General features: G+C 43.9%; 1 protein-coding gene across 1 annotated transcript in view; it reads right to left on the reverse strand.

The window, feature by feature from the left end:
• Positions 1-16,250, reverse strand: part of TRPC7 (transient receptor potential cation channel subfamily C member 7) — a 149,758-nt gene that overhangs the window by 122,655 nt on the left and 10,853 nt on the right. Inside the window, exon 3 of the mRNA XM_032837670.1 lies at positions 10,376-11,153. Coding sequence (XP_032693561.1) covers positions 10,376-11,153 — 778 coding nt within the window. The remainder of the gene's footprint in view (positions 1-10,375; positions 11,154-16,250) is intronic.

A 16,250-nucleotide genomic window follows, 5' to 3' on the forward strand; every position in this document is an offset into this window, starting at 1 on the left:
ATAATTTTGTACCACAATCCCTTTTATGTAACTTACAAACACTCAGTACTATATTTTTCCATTGGAATCTAAGCTCGAAGAGGGCAGAGGTTACTGGGTTTTGATGGTTTCTAAATGTTCCCAGCCTCTAGAACTTTGCACATGGTAGGTTCAAAAGAAATAGTTCCTGAATGAATACCACGTATATACCTATGCATATTCATAATTAATATAAATATATGAAATATATTATGTATAAGTACATTAAATACACTGAAGTAGGAGCTTTTTTGGGGAGAGGGAGTGTGGCAATGAGGATAAAGTATGATGGGAAATGAAAATATGATAATGTTTCACCATCCGAGTCTTGGTTTTACTCAAATTTTTGTATGTGGCTATAGGGGGAGCACTAGGAGAAAACATACCAAAATATGAATTATTCTTAGATGGTGAAAAGTAAGGATGGCCTTTTGGTTCCTGCTACTTTTCTATATTTTCTAAAAATTCTATAATAAGTGTGTTTTATTTTCATTATTCCCAAACCCAGCTCTTGAAAATGTCTTTGAGAGGGGCAGTGCTCAGGTACCAAGTTTCCCCCATTGCTTCTGTCAGCAACCTCCCATTTCCCCCAAACACCACACACACACATTTACAGAACTGCAATATTGCTATCTTAGGTTGTGCCTTGGTCAATAGGGAGCATCAGCAGTCTCTCCTTTTTCTTCCAGACTGATCTCCTGGTTTTAGGGCTGTGTCTGGTTTCCCAGGTTTGGGTTCCTGGTCTCAGTCCTCCCCAATTTGTCTCAGCCTGGTGCTCTCCCTCACTGTATTGGGTTGAATGGTGTCTCCCCCCAAATTAACATCCTCCCTGGAATGGGGCCTTATTGGAAATAGGGTGCTGCAGGTGTAGTTAATTAAGATGAAGTCCTGGGGCACCTGGGTGGCTCAGTGGGTTAAGCCTCTGCCTTTGGCTCAGGTCACCATCTCAGGGTCCTGGGATCGAGCCCCACATCAGGCTCTCTGCTCAGCAGGGAGCCTTCTTCCCCCGCCCCCGCCTCTGCCTGCTGCTCTGCCTACTTGTGCTCTCTCTCTCTCTGTCAAATAAATAATGGCCACGGTCGACAAACTGTGGAAAGAACCAAGATGCCCTTCAACGGACAAATGGATAAGGAAGATGTGGTCCATATACACTATGGAGTATTATGCCTCCATCAGAAAGGATGAATGCCCAACTTTTATAGCAACATGGACGGGACTGGAAGAGATTATGCTGAGTGAAATAAGTCAAGCAGAGAGGGTCAATTATCATATGGTTTCACTTACTTGTGGAGCATAACAAATAGCATGGAGGACAAGGGGAGATGGAGAGGAGAAGGGAGTTGAGGGAAATTGGAAGGGGAGGTGAACCATGAGAGACTATGGACTCTGAAAAACAATCTGAGGATTTTGAAGGGGTGGGAGGGTGGGAGGTTGGGGGAACCAGGTGGTGGGTATTAGGGCACGAATTGCATGGAGCACTGGGTGTGGTGCAAAAACAAGGAATACTGTTATGCCAAAAATAAATAAATAAATAAATAAATAAATATCTTAAAAAAAAAAAAAAGATGAAGTCCTATTGGAGTAGAGTGGCCCTTAATCCAAAATGACTGGTCCTCAGAAGAATGTCCTCATAAGAGCGGGGTAAGAGACAGAAACACAGAAGATCACTATATGACAACAGAGGCAGCGATACAGGAGATAAGCCTACAAGCCAAAGATCTCCCAGGAAACCGGTAAGTGGAAAGGAAGGATCTTACCCTAGAGCCTTCAGAGAAAGCAGAGCCTGCTAACATCTTGATTAGGGACCTCTGGCCTCCGGCAGGGTGAGAGCATACTTTCTCTGTGTTATGTCATCACATGATAGCAGTGCCTGGGCTAATACAGCCCCCTGTACTCAACCAGGCCTTCACCGTGGAGGATTTTCAGTGCCCAAGAAAGCCTCTCCTGCCCCCACTTTCCTCTGCCTCTGGTATTCTCAACGTTTTGGATGTTGAAAGAAGAAGAGGAAGAAGAGGGAGAGGTCGACTTTATGCTTTTGTTGATGCTAAAACGAGCTCTGGTTGAAAAAATATATATGAGATAAGATTTAGTAATTTTCCTCTAATGAAATGTTTGTTTACCTGGTCGCTGCAGCCAACAGAGAAAGATTCGCTTAGAATCTGGAAGATGTACTGCACAGATTAAAATCCAGTGGAATTCTCTCTGTTCTGGGGCTATCACTTCTGAACCCACTTTGCAGGGTGTCTGTGCTGGCAATGAAGAGTTGGAGCTGGACCACACCCTCTCCTCTACCTTCAGGTGCCTGGGTGGGACCTTGGAGTCCTCACTGCTCTCCCACTGTGCTGGGGCTCCACAGGGCTTCTGCTGTGGAGGGGGAGAGAAGGAGCTGGCTCTTTTCTGCCTCTTTGTGTCTCTCCATTGCGGGAGCTCCACAGGGCAGCACTGCGGGGGCCCCCAGAGACGGAAGAAGCAGGATCCCCGCAGTGCACAGATGAGCAAGCTGTCCTGGAAACAGCCAGGAGTCTGTGGGGTTGCTCCAGCCGGGCTCACCACCTGCAGGTTGAGATCTGCTGGTTCTTCTGCACTGGGGTGCCACTCATCTCCTTCCTCGGAGGACCCCCCTCTTCCTACAGCCGTTCTCCAACTCCTTCAATTCTTGTTCCCTCCAGTGCGCTTTCTTCCGCTGGTGCAGCGGATGTTTCTAGACTGCACACATGAGTCACTCACTCATCTGCTGAGACCTTGTGGTGGCTCTTCATTTACCGAAAATGAACTCTAGCTTCTTACATGGGAAGGCCACAGCTAGGTGGTGCGCTTTCGTGCCCTTATCCCCTGCTCCTCCCTATCCTGTGGCACCACTGACCGCTCTCTCCATGGGCCTCCTTCCCCTATCTGCGCTGCACAGTTCCCCTGCACTTTTTATGCCTCACTCCATCCTTCCCATTCGCTTTTGGGTGTTTCTCTCTCCCACACTCTCAGCTTTCATTTGAACTTTGTCTCCTTAAAGAAATCTTTTTTTTTTAAAGATTTTATTTACTTACCAGGGAGAGAAAGCTTGAGTGTGTGAGTGCACAAGCAGGGGGGAGGGGCAGAGGGAGAGGAAAAAGCAGATCAGGGAGCCAGATGCGGGGGTTCCATCCCAGAACCTTGAGATCATGACCTGAGCCAAAGGTAGGTGCTTAACCCACCTGAGCCACCCAGGCGCCCCTCCTTAGAGAAACCTTTAAACACACAGACACACACATGCACACGCACACACACAGAGGGTCAGCTGTCCCATTAACTCAGCTGTAAAAACCTCCCTTTTACTGCATAGCCCTCAGCCTGATTTGCAAAGCCACATTTATTTGCATGATTGTATGAATAATGTCTGTCCCCTCCTTTAGACTCTCAGGTCCTGAGGAAGGAAGCTTGTTGAATCTGGTTCATTATTTCATCCCAGCACCCAGCCTGGAGCCCTGTTCTTACTAGAGGCTTGACGAGTGTTTGTCGCAGGGATGTCAGGTTTTCAGAGAGCTCTGTGAGTAGGGCCCACCCACCTCTGATCGTCTCCTGACATATATTTTCCACATTGAATCTGTGAATTTGCTGCTAGGAAAATACATGCCTGCACACCGATGGGGTGTGCAGCTCCTTGATTAATGATACCCTATGATGACTAATTTATATAGCATTGTAACTTTTTTTTTTTTTCAGAGAAAAATCCTTCATTTCCATCATTTCCATTTGAGGTAATTTGTGCTGCTACTCATTGACTAATATTCTCTAGAATGGTCTCCAATTTCTCCATATCTCTGATACTTCATGCTGATAGTTGGACTTGTAGAGGAAATTATTTTTCCCCCATTTTTTTGTGTGTAGTGATGAATCTTTTCCATGAAGCTATTTTTCAAAAAATAGTCTCTTTCTGTATTTGTCAGGAGGTCTGCCTGCCCAGTTCCTTGCTCCTCCTCCTGTGCTCCTCGGTCTTTCCTGCCCATGCTGTTTCTTTTCACAGCAGTGTTTTAGCAACACTCCAGGCTTATGCGCTGTCAGTGGTCTGTGTGTTTCCAACTGGAACTATTCCCTTGGCCTTTTTTAAACCATGGAGCTCACAAGTACAGCCTCTAGTTTTTCTAGTTCTAGAAAGATCTATAGGGGGTGGGGCAGGGGCTAGAGAAGCCTAGCAGAAATCAGGAAGACTAAGTAGAGGAGGTGCTGAAAGAGGAGGTGTTATGTTCATTGGCGGGAACATTGTGATGTTGAAAATCCAGTGGGCTCATCCCCACTGAGCTCTCTGGGGGAAAATTATGTACTTACTCTGGGTCAAGTTCTCTGCAGAGAGTTTTAGATCCTTCATCTAATCAGGGTGCTGTTGAGGATTCGATTAGATGAGGAATATAAAATTACATGAAGAATATAATCCTCACCAGCACCTTACACAAGGACATTGTTATTAATCCACTCACTGACTCATTTATTTCTTTGCTGAGCTAATATTCGCTTTGTACCTAATATGTGCCAGGATTTTCTGGAGGTTCAAGGGGATGAGGCATCTGAACAAGTGGGTGAATTGTATTGTCATTTACAAAGATTAGGGTAAGAGCCAGGATTTGAGTGGGAAAGACAGGCATTCCATATTGGACATGTTACAATTCTAACACCCCAGTTTCCAAATAAGAAAACTAATTTCCAGTAGATGCCCAAGATTGCACGGTTGCCAGGAGATGGCAATGGACTAGAAGCCAGGTCAGTCTGAGTGCAGAGCCAAACTCTTGGCTCTCCATTCCACAGCCTTGAGGAAACGAAGCACGGCTGCCCTGGGCGCTCACCGGAACCTCTCCTCTGCCCTTGTCCTCAGAAAGCAAATGGCCTCCTTTATCCCACCTGAATTCCTGTCACCCAATGTACACTGTCTTCCTGTATTTCAGAGGCTGATGCTCTTGGCATAAACCATAGAAGAAGACAGTCACATAACTTTAGGTATTAGTTGTGACCCAATGAAAAATTGTCACTGAAGCATAGGTTAATTAGCTCATTTCCTATGATGACTCATTAATGAATGCCCTGGTGAAAGTGCTCCTCCAGATGCTTAGGTAGGAAAATAGAAAAAGATGGAGCTAGTATGGGCAGAGGTCATATCTGTCTCTTGTCCTGAGATAAGCCAGTCCCTGCATCTTGCTCTCAGACATGGAAGCCAGTGATTCTGGCCACAGTGTGGACCTGTTGACTGGCAGGTATGCTCTCACTGCACCAGACCTGCACGTGCTCCGGAGGTGGGGGCATCCCATGGCAGCTCATCCCCTGATATCTGTGATCCTCTGCTTCCATTCTATCTTTTTGGATGCTCAAGCAGAGGGCTGGGAGCACACAGTCAGATCCCTGAGGGTACTGGGGATCGATACATAAGTGAGTGGTTTGAGGAATTTTCTGCCAAGTTCTCTTAAAAAAACAAAACGAAACACACAAAACACCCAACAACTTGTTTTTAAGACTTGCAGACTTCGCAGCTTAAACAATATTTTCCCAGTGGTAAAGGAAACAATGTTCAAGTCATTTCTTGCATGTTAAGTAGGCATTTGTTTATACTACCAGCCAGGCTTTCAAACTTCAAGGAAATGTATTTTCTAACGGTGTTGGTCTGTAAAATTTGGAAAGCCTAAAAATATTCAAAGCATGAGAAACAGGTGCAAAACACAGTTTCCAGTGGATGCTGGGAGTGCAGGCTTATTCAGCCTTCCAGTACTGCCTCAGGCTCAGGGTGTGCCTTTACTCAGGCTTTCTGGCTTCCTAGCTCCCTGGCTCCAAATGGCCTAGTTCCTATGTGCTTTGAACTCTCTCTACCACCATACAAAGACATTCCTTCTCCTTTTCCCCTCCTCTCTCCTCTTCCATTTTGATAAGTTTGCAAGCAGATTACAAACTGTCATCTCAACATCTTTACCTTCCACAGTGGGACCTCACTAGAGATCATAGCAGGTGGCAAATTGGTCTGATTTATCATTATTTGCATTTTTAATCTGTGGTATTTTAGGCCCGGAGAATTTTTTTGCAGGTCTTAAAATGGCAACACAAACATTGATACATAATTCATTATCTATTTTTTTCATAATACCTGGGTTCACAACCCATTAACAACCAGTAAAGTCATCAGCACTTTAAGCAGGATGAAGCTACAGCTTTAGCTTTCTTGCCCTTACTCTTCTCCTCTCTGGTTTATTAGAATCAGCTGCACGGTCAGCAGCCTCCATGCTGATGTTGTGTCAACATGAAAAGCCTTCTTAGTTGGAGCTTGGTGTTACTACTCTGAATGACCGAGTCTTCAGTAACTAAGGGAGTGTTTTTAGGGCTTCCACAGTCCCTTGACTTGGGAACAGGGGGTACTTTAAATTTAAGCAAAAGGTGAGAAAGCAAGAGGGATACCTCCAGTCCCTGCCCTGTTTTCTCTTCCTTTCCAAATCCCTAAACCTCACTTCCTGTTTTTCTATTGTCCTTTGCTTCTCTACCCCTTCCTGCTCCCACTAGTGTAACTGAGTTGGAAGAAAGATTAACACCTGTAATCCTTTTGAAACAACAGCTCTATAGATAAGCAACACAGTAGACAGGATGCCCTGGAGTTTGGCAAGATACCAGCAAAATAGAGGGGATCCTCAGCAGTTTTATCAGAAGGCTGATCAGTAAAGAAAACCAAACGGACTAATTCAAGAAAAGTGTAAAGACCTTATTGTGTTCCTGGTGGCAGGGGCTGTAACTCAGCCTTATTTTTTCCATGCTACTTCAGGTGCCTCTCTATATAGAGAGAGCCGCTGTCAGGATGAAACACCTCTGAATAACCCATCCCATACTGATCGTCCCTTTCTTTGTCTCTGTCTCCTCCTCTTCAGATAAACCAGTTAACCAAAATGTCACTCGTAGGTCCTGCTGCCCAGGAGTTAGTGGCCACTGGCACTGTACAATGCAGCACATGGTTGGTCTTCTGTTATTTAACTTGTGTTTGTTTGATCCCTTTAACCGCCTCCTAACCTTCTGTAGAGCTTTCCCATCCCACCGTGTCTATCAAATAGCTCTATTGGATTCGTACATGTAGGAAGAGTTTAGATCATAGATAAAAGTAATCTCTTGCTTCATCAGTTGCAAGGATTATGATTTCAGGATTTCATTCATTCCCTTCATCAAGGATTTATGGAATGCTTATTAGATTACTGAGCACTGGTCAAGTCATTAGGAAGGTCTTATGGGCCACAATGAGTTTTCATATCTTTTTAGATCCAAGAAGATGAGAGAGGCATAAGAGAAATCTTTGAGGAGATGCATCATTTCTAAACCAAAAATACTGGCTTGCTGGCAGGCATCTGACTTCAGCCATAATTTACTGGAGACCTGGACATTGGCTGTAGATCTTGCTAATGACTAGACTCTATTCTGGTGATAAATTACAGTGACTCAAAAACAGTAGACTGGGCCACTGAATCTAGGTTTCCCTGTGTGAGCTTTTCTAGTCAGGAGCAGCCGTCCCCAGGGTGAGTGTCTTAAAGGATCTAGAGGATGACATAGGACACCTCCAGTCAGGACCAGATCTCTTTTTTATACAGCTGATGTCATGGGTCACCCACATACATATGGCTACAGTCAGCAGCACGCAGTTCCTTTAAAGTAGGGCAGACTCCTAAAGAGTGCGTTTTAGAACACACACTTGCTCTTCATTCTTTTATTACAAATTGACTTGTCTTTTGCTAAGCTGCTTTCTTCTCTGAGAAGATTTATAATGTCAGGAATGCACATACAAGGATAGTTGAATAAGTAATAAAGTTCTAAAGGAACGCTTGTGTTAATTTATAATGCGCCATTTGTCGACAACGTGAAAGACATTATTTCAAACAAAGGTAACTAGGGGATGTTAATAGCCAGCAAATGTATTTATGCTAGCTCTTATTCTGAGTAAGGCAGTGCATTGTAGAACACATTTGTCATCATGTTAGGAGTGCTCTTAATTGTCTCTAATTGCCATAATTTACTTTTTAAATCAAAATATCATGCTTTCCACAAACTTCCAGTTTTAGATATTATATATACTAAAATATGCCAGACTTTTGGTTTTAGTAAAGGAAACAAATGGCTCAGATATTATTCCACATGTTAGTCTAGCATCATTTTTTCAGGAAGGCTGGACTGTTCCCAGATTGTAGAGAATTGGGCAATTGGGCAATTATCCAGAAAACTGAATCCAGAAAAGAAAAAAAAAATAATAATAATATTTTTTTTTCTAGAATCCCAACTCTTGGGCCAGAAATTGCTAAATATACTGGATTAGCCACTTTTACATGGCCTGTGAAGATTCAGTCTGAAGCTGAGGGAACAAACAAAATTCTACCAACATTCCTTGGGGCTTCATTGACCTTATTGCTGGTTGATGGAGTTTATTATACAGAGACAAGGAAAGAACAGGCAATAGCTACATTCTTTGGGGGCCTGTTTGGGTAATCTCCTCATCTACATCCACCAATATTTTTAGATGAGGCTATGAACAATGCAGGATTGGGGAAGTTGTTCCAGTTCAGAAGATGGGTCCAAGATAAGGGGAACAGATGGAATAATATTAGTTAATTCCAGGATTCTTCATCTATTCACACCTGTAGTGCCCCACAGCTTTTGGTGAGCTTGTCCCTTCTGTCTGTGGCTGTGGGCGATCCATTCCTTTGGAGAGGCTTCCATGGTCTCATGCATGCATATCTAAATTGTCTCTCCTTGTGTCCCAGTGCCTCACACGCCAAATCCTCTAATTCAGCTGACCTACCAGTGAAGTAAATTTCCAACACTCTAGCTTTTATCATTTTCATCACAATCACAAATCACAAATCTCATCAGTATCTCAGTGGCTCTCCATGTCCTACAGGATAGCTTCCACAGTGCTCAGCCTGACACACAGAGCCCCTTGAGATCTCCCCCTGAACCATCTCTGCAGCATTCCTCCTGCGTGCCCCTACAGGAAGCCTTTGTTCTAGTCCCCATGCAGCTTCTTGGCAGTCCCTTGCCTGCTCTGGGCCATTCCGGACCTTACCTTCATTTGCCTCCTCCAAATGCACACCTCTCTCTTCCCACTGATCCAGTTCCTCTGCCTCAGCAAGACCCAGCCCCATTCTGTTTCCTCCTTTGAGATCTCCCTGAACACCATGGTTCATGGGGCCTCCTTTGGCTGAATCAGTAGCCATCCTTGGCCACCTAATCGTGTCCCTAACATCTTATTAGGACAATGAACTTCTCTCCTGTAGTTAACATCTTTTCCCAGCTCCGTTGTCAGCCTTGCATGTGACACATTTTTTTATGCTCCCAGGAATCCTAGGCTCTGGTTGAATAGCAGGATGAGAAATGTTGAGGCTGGTTGTAGTTTCTGCCCTTCCAGGTGCACCTTCTGCAGTGGGGGTATTCCATACCTCCATCATTCAGATAAAGACCAATGAACCCTGAGAAGCCCAGTGAATGAACAGTTTTCCCAGAATGGCTAAGAGTTGGCTCTGGGCTCTGAGTGCCTAGTGGTTTCACTACTTCTTAGCTATATGATATCTCTTTACCTCTGTGCCCTCATCGAAAAGGAGGATAATAATGGTACCCATATTAATGGTTATTTTTAAACACCTCCTCCTTTAAATAGTGTCAGTAGATAGTAAAAGCACAGGATCACTCCACTATTGAATGGTAGACTTTGGAGATGGGTCTCCATTCCCCAGGCTAGCCTGGTCATCTGGGTGTTCTCAGGGGGTGGAATTATAGGGTTTTTGCACTGGGCCCATCTGCAGAGGTAAGAAGCCCAATGACACAAGAACAATTTTGTTTCATTTTCATTTACCTTTCCCTTAGTCCCCTGGCAGAACAATAGTAATAGCTTGCTAAACCGAGAAAGGCTTCCAGCAAGCCTTTCTAGCATTGGGTAGGATCTAGAATCAACACAGTCCAGGACAGGATAGAGAGCCGGATAAGATATATCAAAACCATTCAGGTGAGACAATCAAGAAATCCCAGACCTGGGCTAGGAAAAATTCACAGGTGTCCTAGACACTACTGAGCTTCATGGGGCAGAGCCCAGTGAGGCGCTTACCTCCAAACCACAAAACCATCCTGCCTATGTGCTGCTTGTCTTTTACTGTGTAGATTTGTGCTTAAGTCATCTCTTGTTCACATTTAGGTGGTTTCAAATATTTCATCTAATGGACTGCTTTTCCTTCAGGCCTACGTCTGGCAAGGTTGAGGAAATCCCCTTCCTCCCATGGGCCGGTGAGACCCCAAGGCCCTCACCTTGGGTTAGACCAGAAGACAACCCATTTGACTAATGGACACACCTGGAAGAGCCCTCTGTCTGCAGAGTGGTGAGTGGGAGAGTTACCTTGAATTCAGTCTCAATGTTGGCTAGTCTGGCCAATTCGTTGCTTAGCTCCAGCGCGGTGAGGACAGGGTCTTCACTGGACAGAGACAAGTAGGCAGCGCTGGCCAGTCCCTTGTAGGCATTCATGCGGGAGCGCGAGTGACTGAACGAGTCCTTCCGCTGCTTCTCAGTGCACTCATTGCACTTGCAGAAGTAGTCGTGTGGCCGCTCAATGCGGGCACCCTTGAGCAGGAGGATGTGCACGATCTCATACTCCTGGCAGTGCGCCGCCAGGATGATGGGTGTGATGTCGTGGGAGAAGCGCGTGCCGTCCTCATCGTAGGCGTAGAAGTCGTCGTCGCGCAGCTCCTGCTCCAGTGGGCTGAGGGTCAGTCGCTGGCCCTGCGCGAAGGCCGGGTGGTTGAGGATAGCCTCCACGATGCGCACGTAGCCCTTGCTGATGGCCAGCAGCAGCGCATCCCCCACCCGCGCCAGGTTCTCCTTCTTGAGCAGCAGCTCTGTGACCTCCAGATGTTCGTTGCCCACGGCCAGCTGCAGCGCGTTTTGCCCCATGTAGTCCACGCAGTTGAAGTTGAGGGTCTTGGACTCCTCCAGCATTTTCCTGACCACAGGGATGTTGCCATACTCCGCCGAGTCCAGGAAGCGCTCCTCCTCGGGCGTCAGGCTGGTGCCCTTCTCGTTGAACATGTAGGCGGGACCCCGGATGGCCTGGCGGCGGCCCTTTTCCCTCAGTGTTGTGTGCCGGCGCTGCATGTTTTTGAAGGTACCGCTCCCCAACCTATGGGGGTACAAGGCAGAGATGCTCAGTTACTCTCCCAGGGGCCTGTGGGATGTCCAGGGGCAGAGCAGACCCAATTTGTCAAGGTGAAAAAGAATCTCAGGAGCAGGATCATAGGAGAAATTACGAAATCTTATTAGAAACCATTCTCTACTCTCTGAGATGAAGACCGGTTAGTGAACCTGAACTATTCCTATTCATATAGAGGGATATTGATTAGGCTATCCAGCATCTGTGTGCCTCGGGTGGAGGAATGGTGACAGACTGAAATGTGGCTTCAGGGGGAGGGTAATGGGAGATAGGGAGCGTGTGGGGTAGGAATGCAGTCCAAACAGGCCAATGACTATGAGTTTTCTCTCGGTGTGTGCCAAGTTCAGCACCTCACTTAATTTCTCTGGGCTTTGATACCTTGCTTCTCTGTGAATTTACCTGTACAATGTGGGTAATTTTTTGCCGTAGGGTCCATCAGAGGGTTAAGTGAGGTGACATGTATGAGAAAAGCGTGTTGGTATCCTTCTGCCTGTTGGCACACCCAGTTCCCCCAGAGCTCTGCTGCAGACCTGGCCACTGCAGATACTGCTCTCTTTGCTTCGGGTGCATTGTCCCCTTGAGCTCCCTCACTGTGACATCCTCCCACAACAACAGGAGTGGCCACACGCCTCTGTTTCCATATCTGGTGCTGTCCCCAGTGGCTGTCCTGTATGGGGAACCTGTTTGGGGACTGTGCTTTCTTTCTGGTTCCTGTGAAGCCTGAGCATCGCTGAAAGGGCAAGGTGTGGCAGGAAGTAGGCCTGGACACATTGCCACTTACTGATGACCACTGAGGAAATTCAGCCCTAGCTTCCTCAGATCAAACCTGGATTTTTGTATGGGTGGAAGAGCAAGTTAGTTTAGATGCTGGGTTTATTTTTCACTTGTTCTTTGCTATTGTGGCAAGTAGAGGTTAATACTAATACTTGGTAATAATGGTTAAGCATCTATTAAGTACCTATTCTCTGCCAGGCACAATACTGAGAAGTTAATAATTTCACCTATATTACTTGTGCAATTCTGGCATCGATCCTATTACAGGTTATATTGCTGACACAAGTAGGACTGAGAGACAGGCTTTGAAGTCAGATGGCTTAGAGTAGGAGTTCCTCTTCCACCTTTGGCCACCTTGGTAACTTTGGGTAAGTAACCTAGTCTTTAGTTTGCCAGGGTTTTGAAAAGGTCAGACTAGAGAAAATAAAAGGTATTGTGTCATTTGGGACTGAGTCAGGCACCCCATTTCTAGCTAGCAGTGAGACTTCGAATGGATCCCTGGCTCAGGGATGCTTTCATTATAATATAGAGTTCTGACCACTTGTTCCCTAAATCTCTACAGAGTTGAACAGCTGATTCTCCAGTTGGTCCTAAAACATATTTTCTATTCTTTTTTTCTTTCTAGTCTACCCCTATTCACATTAAATTAGAATGCATACATTTCGATAAGACAGTATATATTCTTTTTTTTTTTTTTTTAAAGACAGTATATATTCTAAAGAGTAAGGACTTGGGGATTTATTTTGAACTATTTTCTGGGTTTCCAGTAGTCTTTTTTTTTTTTTTTTTATTGGTCATATCTCCATGCCTTAAAAATACTCCTTATTTTACTTAAGCCATTTATTAAAAAAAATAAAAGTAATCCCAGAAGAAGGACTTTAAACTAAATCTAGTGCTTTGAGATTTCAAAAAAAGTGGCAATCTTGTGATCTTTAAAATTCTGGGCTCTATTTGGTTTTCTGCTTGTTTTACCCTTTGACCTGCTCAAACCTGTATAGTTTTAGCTCCTTTAGGGGGCCCTGTCTGGCATAAGCCAAAAGATTTGGAGCTCAGAGCTTATGCTCTAATCTTGCCTAGGGCCGAGGCCCACACTTTTGGGGGGAAGCTGCTGAACTCTTCAACAGAATGACTTCTTCATCTGCAGAAAATTAGAAGGAATAATTACAGGTAACTCTGTCAAAATGTAACCGTGGGTGATAAATTCTAGCAGAGAGCTCTACGCTCCTTTAGGAAGAGATCTGAACTGCCATCCACTTTTCTAAAGTGCATTTGGATAAAAGATTTCTGGGGAAAAGGTTCTCAGGATTCAAGTCCATGAGCTTCTCTGAGCCCATTTCTCTCAACAATGCCGTCTTCCCAGGGAGAGAGGCTGCTTATCGATGCCAAAGCAGACTGTAGATTGGGAATCCACTAGAGACCTCTATAGTAGAGGGACTTAACAAATAGGGCGCAGGCATTTTATTACAGGTTTTTCAGAGGGAAGAAAGAGACTGAGTTGAAAGCTAAGCAGTCACCTTATTTGTATCCCCAAAGAGCCTTGTTTCAGAGGATTGTTATCATGTCAGTTTCAAGGCCTATCATCTGGGTACACACACGCAGAGGGTGCATTGAGCCCACAGAAGACTAATAGTCTTTCTGATAGAATTACTTAGTGTGTCCTATGATGAGGCTGATACCCCTCTCTGGAGCACCTCTCTGGATTTAGCCATTACGACTCAACCTGAGAAAAGGTAGTTTCCACTCAGGAGAACCTGAGTGGTGTGTCAGAAATGAGATGGCAGCTGTCCTAGAAGGAGCCAGGGCTTCAGCTTGTTTCCATGTCACTTTTCCATTAGAGGTCTGCTCAAGAGGGAGAATAGGTCAGACTCCAAGGTCAAGGGCATACAACTAATACATAGCAACCATCCATGGAGATATTAATTCAAAGGAAATATAATAACTACTGAACCAAGTCAGAGCAGAGAACATTTCACCAGGAACATGCAAGTACCCAATCCAAATTCAGAATCTGTATGAATGTCATAGACATTGCAGCTTAAAAACTTAAGGGATGTTAAGACATTGTTTGATAATTTACCTCATTAGACAATGAACAAACATAAAAGCAAGGTGTTAGCATTCTTATTTTTTAAGTGAAGCAGAAACACTAAACCTTAGGGCAAATAATTTCTGCACAAGAGTGGAGTGTCATATAAATCTTGATGTTTCTATAATAATTATGTTTTATCAAGGAAAAAGAACATGTGTGTGCCTAGTATTTGTCAGAATGTCAAATGTCCTCCCCATTTGACATGGATTTTTCTGAATGACCTTGAAAGCAGACACCTAGATGTAGTAAGAAACAAACAAGCCATTCTCTCCCAGCTTTTAAAAATCTCAGCTTTGAGATACATTCGGATGCTTACAGAATTGTCAGTTCTGCTCTTTCCCTAGGAGAATTTGGCCTTGATGAAACCTTCTGGGCCCTCAAGTCATGTATACATCCTAGGGTATACTGGGGCATCCTGTGCTGTGAGGTCACTTTCACAAAGCACTTTACAGCAGACTGTGGAGTCATGTGAATTCCTTCAGATATTGGTGGGGGCCTTTTTACCTTACTGGGGGCTTCTTATTTGCTCTGACCCCCTCTTATCCTGATACCCCTCTAATCAAGCTTTTTAAGCATTTATTTTTTCAGCTTTGTTAAGGTATGATTGACAAAATTCTGAAATATTTAAAATATGCATTGCGGTGATTTGATGTAAGCATGTGTCATGGAAGGGATCCCACCATCTAGTTAATTAACACATTCATCGCCTCACATGTATGTATTTGGTGAGAACATTAAGTTCTCTCTTAGAAAATTCTGTTTATGTAATACAGTGTTATCAACCATTATAGTCACTGTGTTGTACGCTAGATCTTCATCTTATGGCTAAAAATTTGTACTCTTTTACCAACCTTTCCCTGGCTGCCTAATTTCAGCATTTTTATGCTTGCAAGTATATTTAGCCTTACTAATAATCTTGACATTATGAAGAGTCAGGCTTTAGCCATACATTTCAGATGGGTTGGGAAGAATCCACAAAAGGTGATATGTCAAAAAGATAAAGTCATTTGGCTCACAATAGCTGATGGCCACAACTCACACTCATGAATCAGCTGTGTTGCTCTGCTGGAGTGTGGGGATATTGTCCCAGTTTAAGGACCAATAATGAGCAAAATGAGTCTCCTTAAAATCCAATTAGTATTTGATTGCCCTTACTCTAATATTTTTCTTAAAAATGAACTTTGAATGCAAATGCCTTTTTATTTGCATATATTATTGAGATAATGAGTGATCAGACTCATCAAACATCTCCATTAAGGTACTGTGTTTTTCGTATTTCATAAATGCATACATTGACATTTGATGTCATTGAGAAGAAGGGTTTCAGTGGAAACAAAACCATATTTGAGAGGAGGACTGATTATTAAACTCCCTCTTGATCCCTTGGTTGCTATTTTTATCAAACTGCTTTTACAGATGCATCAGCCAGTCTGAAGAAAGCCAGATGTCAGTGTTCCATGAAAAGTATAAATTCTGCACCCTAAATCCAGCTGCAAATAAGCATGACCATTAAGCATTTTGGAGACAGGGATTGTGATTAATTACTGATGAAGAAAAGGACACTTAATCAAAATGTCCTTTTGGAGACACTTTTTGTCTTTTTCATAAAATTGCTCCATGCACCATAGGTCTCTGTGGAAATCACCCAAGCCTGAAACTAATCCAGTCTGTAACATTCCACAACTGAACGTCGGACCGAACAAAATCCAGGAGTTAGTCTAGTTACCTAGGAAGACCCAGCTCTGGTCTGTGCATTCTCTCCCAGGTGCACACAGTCTGAGTTTTAGTCCAGAGCAATAGTGGTGAAATAGTCAAGTGATTTAGAATCTTCTCCTAAATCTCAGTTCTCTTACCAAAATAAGAGAATAGTAAAATCCATCTTCCCTGCATCTCAATCACAGTGAAAATGCAGTAATGTATATGACATGTCCTGGATACTGTGAGCATTATGCAAATGTCCATGACAGTAATGATCAAAATGTTACATACCAGTACACTTAAGTAAATGACTATAAATTGGCTTATGATTTACTCTCCACTGATACAGTCAGCTTAGCTATTTTTCTAAATGACTGTATAATAGTGATAACTAACATATATTACACATTTGCCATGTGCCAGACACCCTGATAAGTGCTTTATACGAATTATTGTTTTAATTCACACAAATCATATGATAAGCTTATCAGTCTTCCTCAGTGACT

This window comes from Lontra canadensis, unplaced genomic scaffold, assembly GCF_010015895.1.
Source record: "Lontra canadensis isolate GAN:19392208 unplaced genomic scaffold, GSC_riverotter_1.0 scaffold99, whole genome shotgun sequence".
NCBI classification, from domain to species: Eukaryota; Metazoa; Chordata; class Mammalia; order Carnivora; family Mustelidae; genus Lontra; species Lontra canadensis.